Source organism: Aedes albopictus, chromosome 1 (assembly GCF_035046485.1).
Source record: "Aedes albopictus strain Foshan chromosome 1, AalbF5, whole genome shotgun sequence".
In the NCBI taxonomy this organism is placed as follows: domain Eukaryota; kingdom Metazoa; phylum Arthropoda; class Insecta; order Diptera; family Culicidae; genus Aedes; species Aedes albopictus.
Genome location: NC_085136.1, coordinates 166,632,363 through 166,649,012, shown reverse-complemented (window position 1 = coordinate 166,649,012; position 16,650 = coordinate 166,632,363). Strand labels below are relative to the sequence as shown.

The window sequence follows — 16,650 nt, the reverse complement described above, 5'->3', positions numbered from 1 at the left end:
TTCCACCCTCCCCAGATGCTCAGTTTCGTCGTGTCGTTATCTTCTCCCACCCGTATCATTACCATTTATATGAGCTTTCGTGTTCGCATCTCATGAATGTTAAATACGTTAACGCGGTGAGAGCTCCGTCCGTCGTTGGTCGTGTATGGGAAAAAGGAAAAAATCTTTCCCGGTAACATGACGGTGACGACGATGGCATCACCCTAGTATATCCGCCCTAGAGACACCCCCACAGCCGCGATGCCATCCACCACCAAACCATGGCATCGTGATGATCGGATTCTTTTTCTCTCGTTGTCGCTGGGCAAGGTAGACCGATCTCCTCTATTATCGGCTGCAAAGGGGGCGTGTTGGGGAAATCGCAAGAATAGCTAACGACGATTGACACTTACAAATAAGCAGTCGGATGGAAATTGAGCATTTGACAGAGTTTGATAGATCCGGGATTATTCACTAGATTTTTGTCAATCATGAATCGAAAAATATTAGTGCTCGACAAATTCATTTTTGACTAATTTATTTGAGCTGCAAAATGATAAGTCATCAAGGAGAGTTCAACACAGTTCTGATCCTCACGAGTTCCTACCTCAAGCTTCCATACGGTCAATATTTGACAAAGACCGCCAACTAAGAGTTGTGTGCTTAGCCGGTATGCAGCCTGGGCACTGTTGTCCTTCTGGCTTCAGCTACATTAAGGAGGTTCATCCCGAGCGTCTGTTCACTAAGGAGGTGCGGCTCAAACAGCGTCTATAGTGGTATCCACGGTGGATAGGAGACCACACCCAGCTAGATCGAAGGTGGTAGCCCCATGAGCGTGGTCGACCCAGTGTTGGTTGGGACGCTAAACAGAACTGGCACGATGGCCCTCCGGCGAGACAGGAGTGTTGGCGTGGGCCCAATAAGCCAGTCGTAAAAATCCCCATTACGAATAACATAGGAGAAAATACGACTCGATACAATAGAACACGGAACATTGAAACATGGAATTGCAAGTCATTTGGTTTCGCAGGATGTGACAGGATAATCTATGGCGAATTATATCCCAGCAACTTCGACAACTTGGCAGAAAGTGTAGAGAAGCGGGCCTCAAGCGGCTACGTTCTACCAAAGCCGTGGCACCGCCAATGAAGTGAAAACAGGATTTATAGTGTTGGGCAAGATGCGACAACGTGTGATCGGGTGGCAGCCGGTCAACGCAAGAATGTGCATGTTGAGAGTTAAGGGCCGTTTTTTCTACTAGAGCATCACCAACGTTCACTGCCCGCACAAAGGGAGACCTGTTCACGAGAAAGAAGCGTTCTATGCGCAGTTAGAGCAAACATACGGTGGTTGCTCGTCACGGTACGTGAAAATCGTTGTCGGTGACATGAACGCGCAGGTAGGAAAAGAGGAAATGTACAGACCAGTAATCGGGCAAAACAGCCTGCACGCCGTATCGAATGATAACGGCCAACGATGCGTAAACTTTGCAGCCTCCCGTGATATGGAAGTCCGAAGCACGTTCCCCCGCAAAGTCCGAAGCAGTTCCCCCGCAAAGATATCTACAAAGCCACCGATCTCCAAATAGAAAACCAAATCGACCACGTTCTAATCTACGGTAAATTCTTCTCGGATATAACCAATGTCCGCACATACCGCAGTGCGAATATATCGTCGGTTTCCTGCAATAGGGCACAACTCAAAATTTGCCATTTTTGAGGTTTTGATGGCAAATGATGAAAAACCATGCAAACTTTCGTCTGACAAAGACCCGTTCCGAAATTCGATGAGAAACGCGAGATTTTTGCATTTTCACAAATTTTCCGCAGTAAAGGCACAACTCAAAATCAGTCAACTTTTTCAATAGTCGATGAAAAATAGTAATCTAAAATTTATGAAAGAGATAGTCCTTCAGTCCCTTTCCATGATACAACAATCAAAATTCGTATACTTTTGTCTAATAATGAGAGAAATAAGTGAACTTGTAGAATGTGCTTCAAGATTGCCAATTTTCAAACGCTCATTCTGAAAATTCACATTTTTTGAGTTGTGCCCCTATTGCAGGAAACCGACGATATATTCGGATCACTACCTAGTCGCTGTATGCATGTGCTCAAAACTTTCGACAGTACCCTCGAAGATGGCTAGAGGAACATCCGATCCCTCCGATACATCGGCTGTCGCACTAGACTCCGAATTACAGAAACGACGGGTATGACGGCGAATGTGAACTGTCGAAAAACGAGAATAATGCGGCACGTTATAGACAGGCGCGGGACAGACAGAACTCAGTCTTCCGAAGGAAGAAGCGCCAGAAGCAAAAACGAGATCGGGAAGCGATGGAAGAGCTGTCCCGAGCTAAGGACACACGGAAGTTCTTCGAGAAGCTGAACCGCTCGTGCAGAGGCTTTGTGCCACAAGCCGACATGTGCCGAGCCAATCACGGGAGTCTTCTCACGAGCGAGCGTGAGGTGGTCAACAGGTAGCGGCAGCATTACGATGAGCACTACAATGGCGACGTTGTATGCACCGAATGTGGCGAAATAATAGATCTACGAGTATGCGCACAGGACAAAACATTTCCAGCCCCTATCCTTCAAGATATTGAGGAGGAAGTTAGCCGGCCGGATGAAAAACAACAAAGCCGATGGAGCAGATCTACCAATCGAGCTTCTAAAATACGGTAGAGAAGCACTGGTGAGACCACGACACTACGTCATTACCAAGATTTGGGAGCAGTAATTATTACCAGAGGAATGGATGGAAAGTATAAAAAAGGATGACAATTTGGATTGCGGGAACTATCAGGCGTATCACCGATTGCAAGAGAGTTCGTGGGGCAATATCAGGCTGTATTCATGGGTGAACGCGCTACAACGGACCAGATGTTCATCATCCACCAGGTGTTGCAAAAAGGTGCGAATACAACGTGCCCAGTCCACGCATCATTTGTTTCTCGATTAATCGGCGTATGATATAATCGATAAACAGCTATGGCAGATTATGCACGAATATGGATTCCCGGATAAAATGATACGATTGATCAAGGCAACGATGGATCGAGTTATTTGCGTAGTTTGAGTATCAGGGACACTCTCGAGCCCCTTTGAATCTCGCAGAGGGTTATGGAAAGGTGATGCTTCTTCATGCTTTATGTAGTTTAACATTGCTTTAGAGAGTGTAATAAGGGGATAAACACGTGTGGAACGTGGAAAGTCCGTTCAGCTACTTGGTTTTGCTGACGTGCATCCGGCAGGAGAATGAAACCAGGCGAATCGAATTGGTCATCAATGTGACGAAGTACATGATGGTAAAGGGCTCCAGGGAGGAATCACCGCGCCCACCACCCCGAAATTCTATCAACGGTGATGAAATCGTGACGGTTGAAGAATTCGTGTAGGTATTGCTTCAGAGAGGGGCTAGTGCATATCGCACCCTCAAGGTTAGCTGCCATAGCCTAGCAGCAACAAACATCGATGACTCGCTCTGGAGAGTCCATCACGGTAGCATGCTGGCGCTTAGCCAGTTTCCCGAGTGGTCCTCGCCACTCCCTTTGTCCTCGGAAGGCGGGAAGGGTCAACCCCGCCCGCATCCAACTGCTTAGCAGACATCAAGAACTGATGCCCACGTGCAACCCGATCTGACCTGCCCGCAAAGGAAGGGTATCACTACCCTTCAGGCCCTGCACCCGAAGGTTGCAGACAGCAGGGTCTCACCTACCCCGACCCTTGCCGGGGACCCCTTTCCAACCGCGGGCTCGGATCCAACCCAGTAATCCGACGCCACGACAGCACCGCTACCGGGACTTCCTCTCCGCGGTCACTTAATCGCAGTAACGGTCGATCTCGACCGCAGGGCACCGGTATGACCTACGAAGCCGACTTCGAACCCTAGACCACCTCTTGTACTGCATCTGGACTAGCCATTCTCCGAGTTCACGCGCCACTTGCTCTGTAGCTCCCAGACGATATGGGTGATAGCCGTTGAAACGGCATTCCAGCTAACCTCATCCCTACACATCCTCTGGACCAAGTTGTCCGGAGTTGTGTCCGCCCCGCATGTGGCAAGCATGCGGTCACGCATTGTGCGAAAACGCGGGCACACGAACAAAACGTGTTCCGCCGTTTCCTCTAAACCATTGCACACTGGGCATTCGGGAGAATCCGCATGCCCGAAACGGTGTAGATACTGTCGGAAGCAACCATGACCTGTAGGGACCTGTGTCAGGTGGAATGTAACTTCCCCATGGTGCCTATTAATCCAACTATCTACCCTCGGTATCAACCTATGGGTCCACCTTCCTTTGGTGGAACTGTCCCACGTGCGCTGCCATTTGACCATAGAGGCCATCCTGACAGTCCTGTGTATGCCTCTTGTGCCGCGCATTTCGAAGCACTCCATGTCCTCACTGATAAGAATGCTGATGAGCACCATACCAGTAATGATGCAGAGAGCGTCGTGTGACACGGTACGGTACGCGCTCGCAACCCGCAGGCACATAAGCCTGTAAGTACTTTCCAGCTTCCGTCGGTAGCATTCAGTACTTAGCGCGGTAACCCACGCCGGGCCGTCATACCTAAGTATGGACGTAACAACACTAGCCAGAAGCTTGCGCTTACTGGCGTACACCGCTGAGTTATTGGACATCATCCGGGACAGTGCCGCAATAGCTGTGGAGGCTCTTTTACAGGCATAATCGACGTGGCTACCGAAGATAAGCTTATCGTCGATCATCACGCCCAACCCGACTAGAGGATCATAACAAGAATATATCATAATTATATTTCATTGTGATATGACTAACAAATTATGTTATAATTTTGTTATGACATGAGCTGTTTATTACTTTTTAGAACTAAATTATAACAAAATATATTATAATCTTTTGTAACTAATTTTGTTATAAATAATTCAAAACGAATTTTGTTAACACTTTGTTATTTTTACAACTGAATAAAATGATTCGTTGGAAAAATAACACAATTATATCAGAATAAGAAATAATTTTAATTTTTAAATACACTACAAAAAATAAAAATAAAAATATTATGTATTCGTTTTTTTGTTTGTTTTTTTTTTTTTACTGCGCAGAATACCGGAAGCGTATCCGAGTACTCTCAAAACTAAAAGGTACACTTATTTTTTCCAACTTTGAACCGATTAAAGTGAACTTCGACTCGTTAAAATAAGAAACTATTTTTATTATTGATTATGCGAATAGAACGGTTGGGTCATGCGGTATTACCAAAAGTAAAAATTTTCTGGAACATGTCCTTATACTATTGAGCGGCCCAGATGCAAAGGGGTGTAAGTGGCCATTTTGAGCCGAGCATATAAAAAAAACTTCAGATTTCAAGCTCTCATCAACTTTTTTAAGATAATTTTTATGATGATTTGAAAAATTACAATATATCAGAGAAAATTCGGTTTATTTTTGAAACTCCATACATTTAGTATGGGATGAAAAATTGATGAAAAATTCATTTGCTCAAAAGGGGTGTTTTGTCACTTACATCCCTTTGTTTCTAACCCCCTCTATTCTAATATCGGAGCTGGAGTTAGCGTATTGAAAAGACATGGTCTCTCGGGAAACATGTTCCGTAATGATTACTTTAAAATCAATGAACACGTACTGTATAGCACCAAAGGTTTATTGGCTGGGACTCTTATTCGATTTGCACATCTTCCGGCAAATCTTCCGGAGTTAGATTTAAGTGCAATAAAAGCAACCCAAATAATTTCACAGTATTTGTGTAGTAGCTATATATCCCGCTTCAAGTTAGATTTAACAATAATGTTTACATCCGACAAGCCGTGTTATTTTAGTACAGCTTCTAGCTGTAATGATATCGCATAACGGCCTTCAAAGCGCTGCTGGTTTGTGGATTTGTTAGTATTACGAATTGTACTATATAGTAGCAGCTATTTCGTTAATGGGAACTCCTATTGAGTTTGTTCAAGTTTTCACATTTTTTGGTGTTCCCGTATTTGATATTTGCATTTCGAATGCCCACAGCAATAACTATTACTTAATGTATCTTCTTAAGTTTATTGACTGCTGCATCATATTATTGAGTAAAAAATAAAGGCATTGCACCTTCTACAAATTTTATCAGACTCTTTCGTATTTTTTATTTTACTCAATGCTTCAAATTCATTTTTTGGGTGAATATAGTATCATAGCTGCTGATATGTTTAATCTAAGTCAGGGGTTCTCAAACTTTTTTAACTTGCGACCCACTTTCGATTTTTATAGAGTTTGGCGACCCACCAGCATGTATTTTCATAAAATACGTCATTTTTTGCAACTGACCTTTTGTTTTAAACACTTTTATCACTTTCATCTATTTCTTTTAAACATCCTTGAAATGAAAAAAAAAAACATACAAATTTTACAAAGTCTTTGAAGAAAAGTAAAAAATTTATGCTTCTGCTAAATTTTAAAATTTACTGATAAATGGATGATTTTGTTGAAAATGCTATAAATATTTAAAGTGAGTACAGTTTAAAAGTGCTAGTCAAGTAAGAATTAAAGTGCTGTTGGATAGTCAGATTTGTTTTTTGTGTTGCTGAATAAGCTGAACTTTTGTAGCATGAACTGTCAGATGAATCTTCTTGAATTTTTTAGTCATATTCTTCATACAAATTTATTTTATTTTTCTATTTTTTATTGAAATCACTTTGCAGTTGTTCTGTGTTCTGTTAAAGTTCAGATGGTCGACATTCAGAGAAAAAAAAAGTTTACTTCAGTAAAGTTCGATAAAGGTAAAGATTATTGTCGAAGCTTGGTAATTTTCTGCTGATTTTTGGTATTTCAATTTTGTTTTAAATATTTTAACTGCTAAACCTGGTGTGTAAATCTAACTGAAAATGCAAACTGTAAGCATGGATCAATTGGATTAATTAAGACATTTACTACAATGTTGCCGAAGCCTTCGCGACCCACCAAAAATCATCCCGCGACCCACCAGTGGGTCGCGACCCATAGTTTGAGAAACGCTGATCTAAGTATTTCCTTCATTTAATATCCTAGTCCCGTTACGGTGCAAATTCCTAACACTTTTCCACGATTCCCAATTTTAAAACGAATGCACTCTTAGTGTAAAATGACATAAAAAAAGAAAACGATTCCCAATACTTTTAGACTAACTTTTAAGCTTTTAGATTAACTCGAATTTGTAGCTTCAAAGCGTGAAACATCTACACGAAAAAAAAAAGAAACCTAAACATGAGTTTTTTGAATCTCAAAATTGAGTAAAGATAGTTGTATTTGTATGTCATATCAACAGTACTGCTATTCTAACTTCTAATTATAACGTGAAAAAGTATCGAACAGATTATGTATTAAGAAGTAATGGATGTTATTGAGCGTGGAGATAGCAAATGCGGTACTAAATAATCCTAAACAATACAAATGTGAATGATAATTCTGCTCAATTGATCACTGATCATTTCTCTATTCAATTTTTTTTATTACGACCTATTATCATTCGACCATATTTGCTTTGACATTATGTCAACTTTTTCATTTCTAAAAATAATCTTTATCTTAGAATAAAACTAAATAGCATCTACAAAAGTTATCATATCAGCCTATGATATAATTGTGATCAATTAAAACAAAGCCACATTTTACCTTCGCTCACGTAGGGTAAACAGGTATAATATGCCCCCCCCCCTAAGCAGAAATGGCAATATATCTAAAATTGGCGCCTTATTCCATCTATTGTCCACTGCAAATCGTTGTTTCTAAAGTCATTGAAGTGTTGCATGAGAACTTTACCTCTGGAGGGGCGGCTATGGAAGCTTTGAAACGTTTTCCGAAAACGTTCCAAAATTTACCTTATCAAAACAAACGGGGCAATACGCCCCATCAAAAGAAAAACGTCCAGCCCCGTGATAAAACTGTACCATGGGATAATTCTACCACATGCTTATCCTAGGAGGGCCTTTTAACAACTGTTTTACTGCATAAAAGTTGCAAAATAACATAAGCGAACGGAACTAGCTTCGTTTACAATGAAGCCAGCTTGCAAGAGGTAAAATATTACGCCAAAAGCCTCGATTTCAGTCTTTTTGAAATTTTTATTGCTTTTCTGTACCAATCAACTAACGGACCAGCTTGATGGCAATTAATCATTAATATTTAAGATTTCCAATCGATCACGCATGCAAAAAGCGCTTGAATCGCTAGAAAATGAAAGGGGGCGTTTTGCCCCGGTGGGGCGTATTATACACTTTTACCCTAGGTACGTGTATGATCATCGGTCTCACAGCGCGAAGAAAAAAAAAAACCAAATTAAATCATCTCCGTCCGTAAAGAATCACGACTACAGTAACTTTGACGCCGCCAGAAGGCACCCCATGACGAAGCTCAATCATAAATAGTCGACTGGCTATTTTTTCGTCGTTCTCTTTGTTCAACAAACGACGACGGGGCATGCGCACGCCACCACTGTTATTAGTGTTTCATTGCGCATGTCTGCGCACCGCGATAGCGCTGTTGGTAAGAGAGAGAGGTTCATTGTTTGATCTTGCATTCAAATCTCTGTCTATTTTTGTTCTGCGACTGACAAACAAAGATGGGGGAATTGGGAAAGTGGCAAAACGTAGAACCAGTAAAGCTTCTTTCGGCACTCACTTCAGGTGCTGTGATAGCCTCATTGGTAAAGGCGACTGAATATCAACGATGGCAGGATTATTGGTTCAAATCCCGTCCATGTTTGTAAGTTTTATAATGAACTCGAAAGTTTTTTTATGTGACCTATTATTTTCTAAAAATAGAATAACACAAAATAATTACCCAAAAATGAGTATAAAAATTTAGTTTTTACCCTATTCGATTTTTACCCTAATTGAAAATATCAAACTGTATTATAATTTTGATATATTCTATCAAAAACTTAGAACAGGGCTTGATATATTTTTGATGTATTTGTAACAAACTCTGATACACTTTTGTTAGAACCCTTATGATTTTCAGTTAGAATTTTTGTTATTTTAACAACATCCTGCATCTAAATTATAACTGCCTATGTTAGAAAAAATCTGTGTAACATAATAACATATTATGATATAATTTTGTTATGATCGCCTAGTCGGGAAGTGTTTGACAGAGCGCTTTGACAGGATAGTGCACTCTCCTACACTGATCTCCGTCTGCTGCGCCGACTGCATGTCTGTCTGCCTTAGTCTGACCGGTAAGGTAAGGTCTGTTCACCAAGGAGGAGTGGCTCAAACAGCGTCTGTTCTGTCATCCAGCGACTGAGTGACGGCATTCATTTATTTAGTATTACATTGTCATTACAATAACACTGAATCAACAATTCACTCGGTTCGTGGCTGCAGTCGTCCATCCTCGGCCGCTCACTGCATTTGTCACATCGTTCTGTACATGCTCCGCCCATCATGCACGCTACCCTCCAGGTCTTGTACCATCCGGATCTCTTGCGAACGCCAGCTTTGCAGGGTTATTTTCTCACAACATGCCCTGCCCATCGTATCCTTCCAGCTTTTGCGACCTTCCAGATGCTAGGTTCGCCATAGAGTGCAGTGAGCTCTTGGTTTAATATTCGCAGGCATACATTCGACAATGTCATTCGAGACTACATTAGCATAAAAGTGTCTCCATATTAAACCTTTAAATTGTACAAATATCTACTTATAAATAGCTTAAAAAGCGTCTCTAAAAATTCGATTGATTATAATAATATATAATAATATATAATAATAATATATAATAAATATATAATAATTATTCACACAACAACATTCGTGTATAAAAGTTCATTTTCCGTCAGCTTTTGGTAAGAAAAGCTACCTATAAGCAGATGTTTGCATACATACTCTCAGAACTCTACAAATAGGAGCATAGGATTGTTCTGTACCGGAGAAGGGACAAGTTTTCCGACCATGTCTAGGCATGTGTGTATACCTTGGAATCCGTCTATTCACTCCCAGATCATTATTATGCTATTACACACATACACGGCACACTACCTTCACGTAGCTAGCTGGGGCCGGGATCGTTTGGCAAGTCAATTTTCTCCGGAGTGCGGTGCCTGTCACATGAGCAACTTTCTCGTTTAGATATACACACATTTTAGGAGGAAAAGTCAAGATTACTTCAGTGAAATCCACCTCATCCCCGCCACCCTGGTAATGCCATATGTGCCCAACGGGAAAACGAGTAGCTTCACCTTTTATATAGGTTTTATTTGAATACGTAAAATAAATTGATACAATTATAAAACTTTGTAATGCCCTCGTGCCGTCACGTATGGTTACTTACGAGAGCAGGGCATGGCTTGGCATACACATAACGGATGGGACGGAGAACGTGAAAATGGATCAAGTTTCGTCGTTATTCGTTGCAAATTAAGCTTTCTTACGACAACGCACAACCGTAGGGGTTGTTGTTGTTGTTGCTAGTATCATTAATGAGGACGTCGTCACCAGTTTGGAAAATGATTCAATTTCCTCGAGGTCATTTGCGAAGACGTTGATGATGAGTTAAACATTCCGGCAGATATTTATAAAATGTACATGCACATGTTATTGAGAAAATGTGTAGCGTTCCTTTTCGTTTTATACTTGAGGTAACTACCCTACTGGGTCAAAGTCTACTTCTCAGCAGAGCGTTCTATGTGCACTTTCACGGTTATTTACTGAGAGCTTTTTCTATCAATGATCATTTTGCATTTGTATATAGTAAGCCAGATACGAAAATAAATTCTATGCTCAAGAAAGTTAAGGAAAGAATCCCTGCACCTAACGGGAACCTAACTCACTAGCCTAAGCATGCTGAATACCCGTGCTGAATACACAACTTCCTTTGTCTCAAAAGCGAACTTTTGTCTTACTGGTCGATCTTGGGAAGACTGTGCCTTATTTTGTAAAAAAAAATGAGAATAATAAAACTTCTACATTGGAAAATATCCGTTTGATTCATTAGCCTCTGCTCAGGAACTCCTATCCCAACCTCCGCATGGCATCGGCAGGGCTGCGAGCGTCGTAGGCTGACAGAGAAGAGGGGTATGCTTGAATGCATACCTGAGCGTCTCTTCTCCAGGCGGAAAGGCTGATCCCCATGTTAGGAACAGCTAATTGACGTTCGTGTCTAAGGGAAGAACTCTAAGCTCAACGGTACACTATTGTCTTCCGGAAAGTAGGGGGTTGATCCGGCCCTGCGAGCAAGCCGTAAGAAACCTTTTTTGCGATTTTTCCGCAGTGAATGGGTCAAGGCATCGTAGCACTGCAGGAGGTGTGTTGGTGTGAATATTTAGAGGTAATCATACCATCTACTAAAGCTGCGGTAACACACGCAGGCTGCGAACAGTTTGCATCGTAATAGGCGATATGCAGAGGCATTTGGCTGATCGACGAAAGGATGGGCAGGTTGAGGGTCACTGATGATAACATTCTACGCGCAGTTCGAACGCGAGTATGACCGCTGCCCCAACCACGACGTCAAGATCATCACAGGGCCAGGGTCATAGCCAGGAGGAGGAATTCAGACCGGCGATTGGAATGTTCAGCGCCCATCAGCTGACGAACGAAAACGGTCTACGAATCATCAATTTCGCCGCCTCCAAAAACATGGCCACACGTAGCCATACTTTTTCCAATACAGCCTCCCTTATGGCCATACCTGGAGATCAACAAACGAAAGCGCAAAACGATAACGTCCGATTGACGGACTACCTAGTGATGGTCAAACTGCGCCCAAAACATTCCTTTGTCAATAATATCCAGTAGTGGCGACTACCACGGTACAACCTTGAGCGACTGAAGCAGTTGGATGTCGCCTCAGCATACGCGCAGAATCTCGAGGCAGCGTTGCTAGACAAGGATGAGCTCGTTGTGGCCCCTCTAGAGCTCTACTGGACTACTGGAGTATAGTCAAAGCAGCCATCAACGACGCAGCTAAGAGCACAATCAGGTACGTGTAACAGCTCGATGAAACAAATGGTACACAGTTAGAAAAAATCACCGACTTCGGTAATATTTTACCGAAATCTCAACCGTTAAGTTTTTTACCGAAAAAATTCGGTGAAGTTTACCGAACTTCGTTAAGTTCGGAGTTGATCACCAATATTAACTTCTTTTCCCGATCAGCCTAGATAGCTGTGTAGTGTCGGTAGCGGTTAGTTCAACTGGCTAAGAATAGCACTACGGACCGCCTGTTCCAGTGGTAGGAATCCACTAATCAGATGACCCCTAATTCATGGTGTTATGCGGCTTTACACTTACCGTACCTAGGAATGAATGGTTAGGGGGGTCTTATAAAAACCTAATCGCAAACGGAGCCTGTGGAGTACCAGGGCACCCTCCATAGTATTTGCCCTTACTGTGCTAACCATTGGCGTAAATAGGGGGTGGCCAGGGGGGCCTGGCCCCCTCCAGAATAAACCATTTCGGAAAAAAATCACGCAATTCAGGCGAAAAGTATCTTTTCAGTATAAAAAATCTATATCGACATGGCCTTGGCCCCCCCTAGAGCTATGACCTAGTTACGCCAATGGTGCTAACCGGAGCAATAGCGCGGTAGACCTTGTGCTTCTCCGAGACAATCAGCTGCCCTTCTTCAATCTCATACTTGAGGCTGAATAAGGGCGGGATTATGAAGATGCCATTGATTAGTTTAAACTTTCACCTATATGGTTTCGCATTATGCGTTTTACACAGTGTATTCTGTGCATCCTCGCCTTTGGCGCACTCAAATCGATACCGATCTGGCTTTATTGTTGCTGTTCTTTTTTGTGCTGTGATTGTTAAGAGTTTAATCTTGCCTAGTTTGGGTAGTGGCTACGGTTAGGATAGCTCAGATCAATCTTCTGCACAAAAGAACAGCAACGATCAATCTTTGTAGACTTATGCAAAATGGTACAGCCCAAGTGGCGTTAGTCCAAGAACCTTACTTTCGTAAGGGGAATTTCTATTTAGGAAACCTTGTGAATCCGGTGTTTGCTACTTTCAGTAAAAATGAAATGGCAAACTCACGTGTCATGCCTCGAGCATGTGTGCTTGTCAACAACGCAATCGTTGCTACACTTATCTCTGAACTAACTACCAGAGATGTACGTGCTATCACAATAGATGTATCTGTTGGAAACCTCAACTGGAAAAACGTTTATTGTTCGGTTTATTTACCGCTTGATGGAGCATCCCCTACGGATGCTTTCAAGCAAGTCATTGCATACTGCACTTCAAAAGGCCTTCCGCTAATTGTTGGTAGTGATGCTAATGCTCACCATATAATCTGGGGCAGCTCAGACATCAATTTGAGTGGCTCCAGTTTGATGGAATACTCAAGTAGTACAGATCTTGGATTACTTAACATAGGCAACCGCCCAACCTTCATGGTGTCTGGTAGAGAGGAAGTGTTAGACATAACGCTTTGCTCTAGCAGAATTAGTCATGAGCTGACCAATTGGCATGTGTCAGATGAAGAATCTTTATCTGACCATCGCTACATCTTGTTTGAACATGTGAATGTTACTTCGCAAACTTTGCGTTTCAGGAATCCCCGGTCAACCAACTGGGATCTCTTTACCGATTTGGTTGCAGCCAAATTTCATGGATACTCACCATCAATTAACACTCCAAGTGATTTAGATGATGCCGTTGATACTACAACGGCCTTCATCATGGAAGCTTTTGAAGAAGCCTGCCCTCTGCGGTCTGTGAAGACCACAAGAGGAACCCCTTGGTGGAACTCCGATATGGCGAAGCTCAGGAAACAATGTAGAAAGAGTTGGAACAGACGACGTTCGGCTGGATCGGAGGCTTTCAGGTCGGCTCGCAAGGCCTACCAGAAAGCTCTTCGGTCTGCTGAACGATCCGGCTGGAAAAACCTTTGTACAAATGTTTCCAGTCTTAGTGAAGCGCCAGTCGATTGAACAAAATCCTTGCAAAATCTAAGGATTTTCAAGTGAACGAACTTCGTTTGCCAAATGGTGATTTCACTTCCTCTGATGAGGAAGTTTTAGAATGTTTATTCAGTACACACTTCCCCGGATGTGTGGATATTACATCTTCGGATGAACCTGATGTCTTTTCTTGTAGTTATGATTCTTTAGCTTCGGCTTGGAGTATCATAACTTTAGAATCGATTGAATGGGCACTTAATTGCTTTGCTCCTTTCAAATCTCCTGGGGCAGATGGGATTTATCCTATTTTGCTTCAGAAGGGATTTGATCATTTCAAACATGTTTTGAAACAACTACTTGTTTGCAGTTTTTCTACAGGGTATATTCCCAAATCCTGGCGGGATATTACTGTGAAGTTTATTCCGAAAGTGGGTCGCGCGTCGTATGAAGAAGCAAAGAGTTTCAGACCTATCAGTTTGACCTCTTTTCTTCTGAAATGCTTAGAACGCATAGTCGATCATCACATCCGTGATGTTCATCTGGCCAATGTGCCTCTTCATGTGAACCAACATGCTTACCAATCTGGAAAGTCCACTGTGACTCTTTTACACAAAGTTGTTTACGATATCGAGAAAGCATTTGCTCAAAAGCAATCCTGCTTGGGTGTTTTCTTAGATATCGAGGGTGCCTTTGACAACGTGCCTTTCGATGCCATATTGGAAGCCGCACGGGGTCATGGTATATCTCCAATGATTTCCAATTGGATTCACCAAATGCTCAAAAACCGACATCTCCTCTCGACATTGCGTCAAGCGGCGATTAGGAAATTGAGTGCTTGTGGATGCCCCCAAGGGGGAGTCTTATCACCGCTTTTGTGGAATCTCGTAGCAGATACGCTATTGAGGCAACTCAATAATAGCGATTTCCTACTTATGGTTTTGCCGACGACTACCTAACATTGTTAGTTGGTATGTGCATCAGCACCCTTTTCGACCTGATGCAAAGCGCCCTTCAGATAGTTGAGGGTTGGTGTCGCCAATATGGCCTTTCGGTAAATCCGAGTAAAACATCTATTGTTCTTTTCACGGAAAAGCGAAACCGTAATGGTGTTCGAACTTTACGTCTCTTTGATTCTGAAATCAATGTGACTGAACAGGTGAAGTACGTTGGAGTCATTCTTGATTCCAAGCTTTCCTGGACACCTCATGTTGATTTCAGAATCAAGAAAGCTTGTATGGCCTTCGGGCAATGCCGGCGAACCTTTGGTACAACTTGGGGTCTTAAACCCAAGTATATCAAATGGATCTACACAACTGTTGTTCGGCCAATATTGGCCTATGGATGTCTTGTGTGGTGGCAAAAGGGCGAAGTGAGAACGGCCATCTCCCACGGCAGCGCTCGAAGTTCTCTTTGACGTTGCCCCACTACACATTCATCTCAAACAAGAAGCACTTTCTTGCACTTACCGCCTATGGCTACTCGGTTTATTAGAGGAAACTCCTGTGAACCGCAGTTCAACACACACCTCGTTGTTTCCACTTTTGGTGAATTGGGACAAAGTTGTCCTTGCTCCAAGTGATCTTAAAATTGCTTGTTATTTTCCATATAGGACATTTTCCACGAAATTCCCTTCCCGGGAAGAGTGGACATCTGGATATCTGGAAAGAAGTATTTCAGATGGCATCGTATGTTACACTGATGGCTCCCTTCTCGAAGGTCGAGCAGGTGCTGGTGTTTATTCTCGTGAGCTAAGGCTGTATCAGTCTTATTCACTTGGCAGACACTGCACCGTTTTTCAGGCCGAAATCTTTGCTCTTATGTGCGGAGTGCAATCAGCACTTCAGCAGCACGTAATGGGCAAAGTAATATACTTCTGTTCAGATAGCCAGGCTGCTATTAAAGCACTTGCTTCGGCCAACTCCAGGTCGAAGATAGTTATCGCTTGTCGAACTCAAATCGAGGAGCTGAATTCAGCAAACGCTGTTCACCTTGTATGGGTACCTGGCCATTCTTCCATCGCTGGAAATGAATTGGCTGATGAGTTAGCTCGCACTGGAGCATCACATGACTTCATTGACCCTGAGCAAGCTATTCCAGTATCCAAGGGTTGGGTGAAGCTTTAGATTGACACCTGGGCTGCCACTCAGCACAAACAATACTGGAATAGTTTGGAGTCATGTCGTCAAACAAAATTGTATTGAACTGAGCCATCTCTAGGGGTGGCAAAGTATCTAACAAACCTGTCAAAGCAGAATTGCAGCATGCTGGTCAAAGCATTGACTGGCCACTGCCGACTCAGTTATCACATGGCGAATATTCAGCAAGCTGATTCATTTGCATGTGATAGCTGTGAAACCGATTATGGAACTTCATATCATTTAATATGTAACTGTCCAGTTTTTGCGCAATTGCGTTTCCGAGTACTCGGGAAACACTTATTAAGTGAAACTGACTTCAGAAACCTGAATCTTCAGGACGTTCTGTTGTTCTTGACCCGCTGTGGTAAAGAGCTATAGGCTCTCTTTACGCTTTATGCATTATCACAGTGCCCTTCTCAGGGTGCTGTTCGAACCCATTGTGGCACGCTTATGCGTTATTACAGTGTCCTTTTCAGGACGCTATGTGAACCCATTGTGGTACGCTTTTGCGAATATGACGATCCTATTCCCTTACCTGTCCTTTCCCATGTCCTATCCTTTTTCCTTCCCTTCTCCGTCAGGTAAATGATGAATAGGCTTGTGTTCATGGCTGTTGCCACGACCGCAGCACCGGCAACCCGGCCTTCGACATCTGGAGATTC

At 42.7% G+C, this 16,650-nt stretch overlaps 1 protein-coding gene across 1 annotated transcript in view; it reads left to right on the top strand.

The window, feature by feature from the left end:
- LOC115262604 (uncharacterized) overlaps nt 1-16,584 on the top strand; it is a 76,525-nt gene extending 59,941 nt beyond the window's left edge. The window contains exon 3 of the mRNA XM_062856229.1: nt 16,570-16,584. Coding sequence (XP_062712213.1) covers nt 16,570-16,584 — 15 coding nt within the window. The remainder of the gene's footprint in view (nt 1-16,569) is intronic.
- The last annotated feature ends 66 nt before the right edge of the window (nt 16,585-16,650 follow it).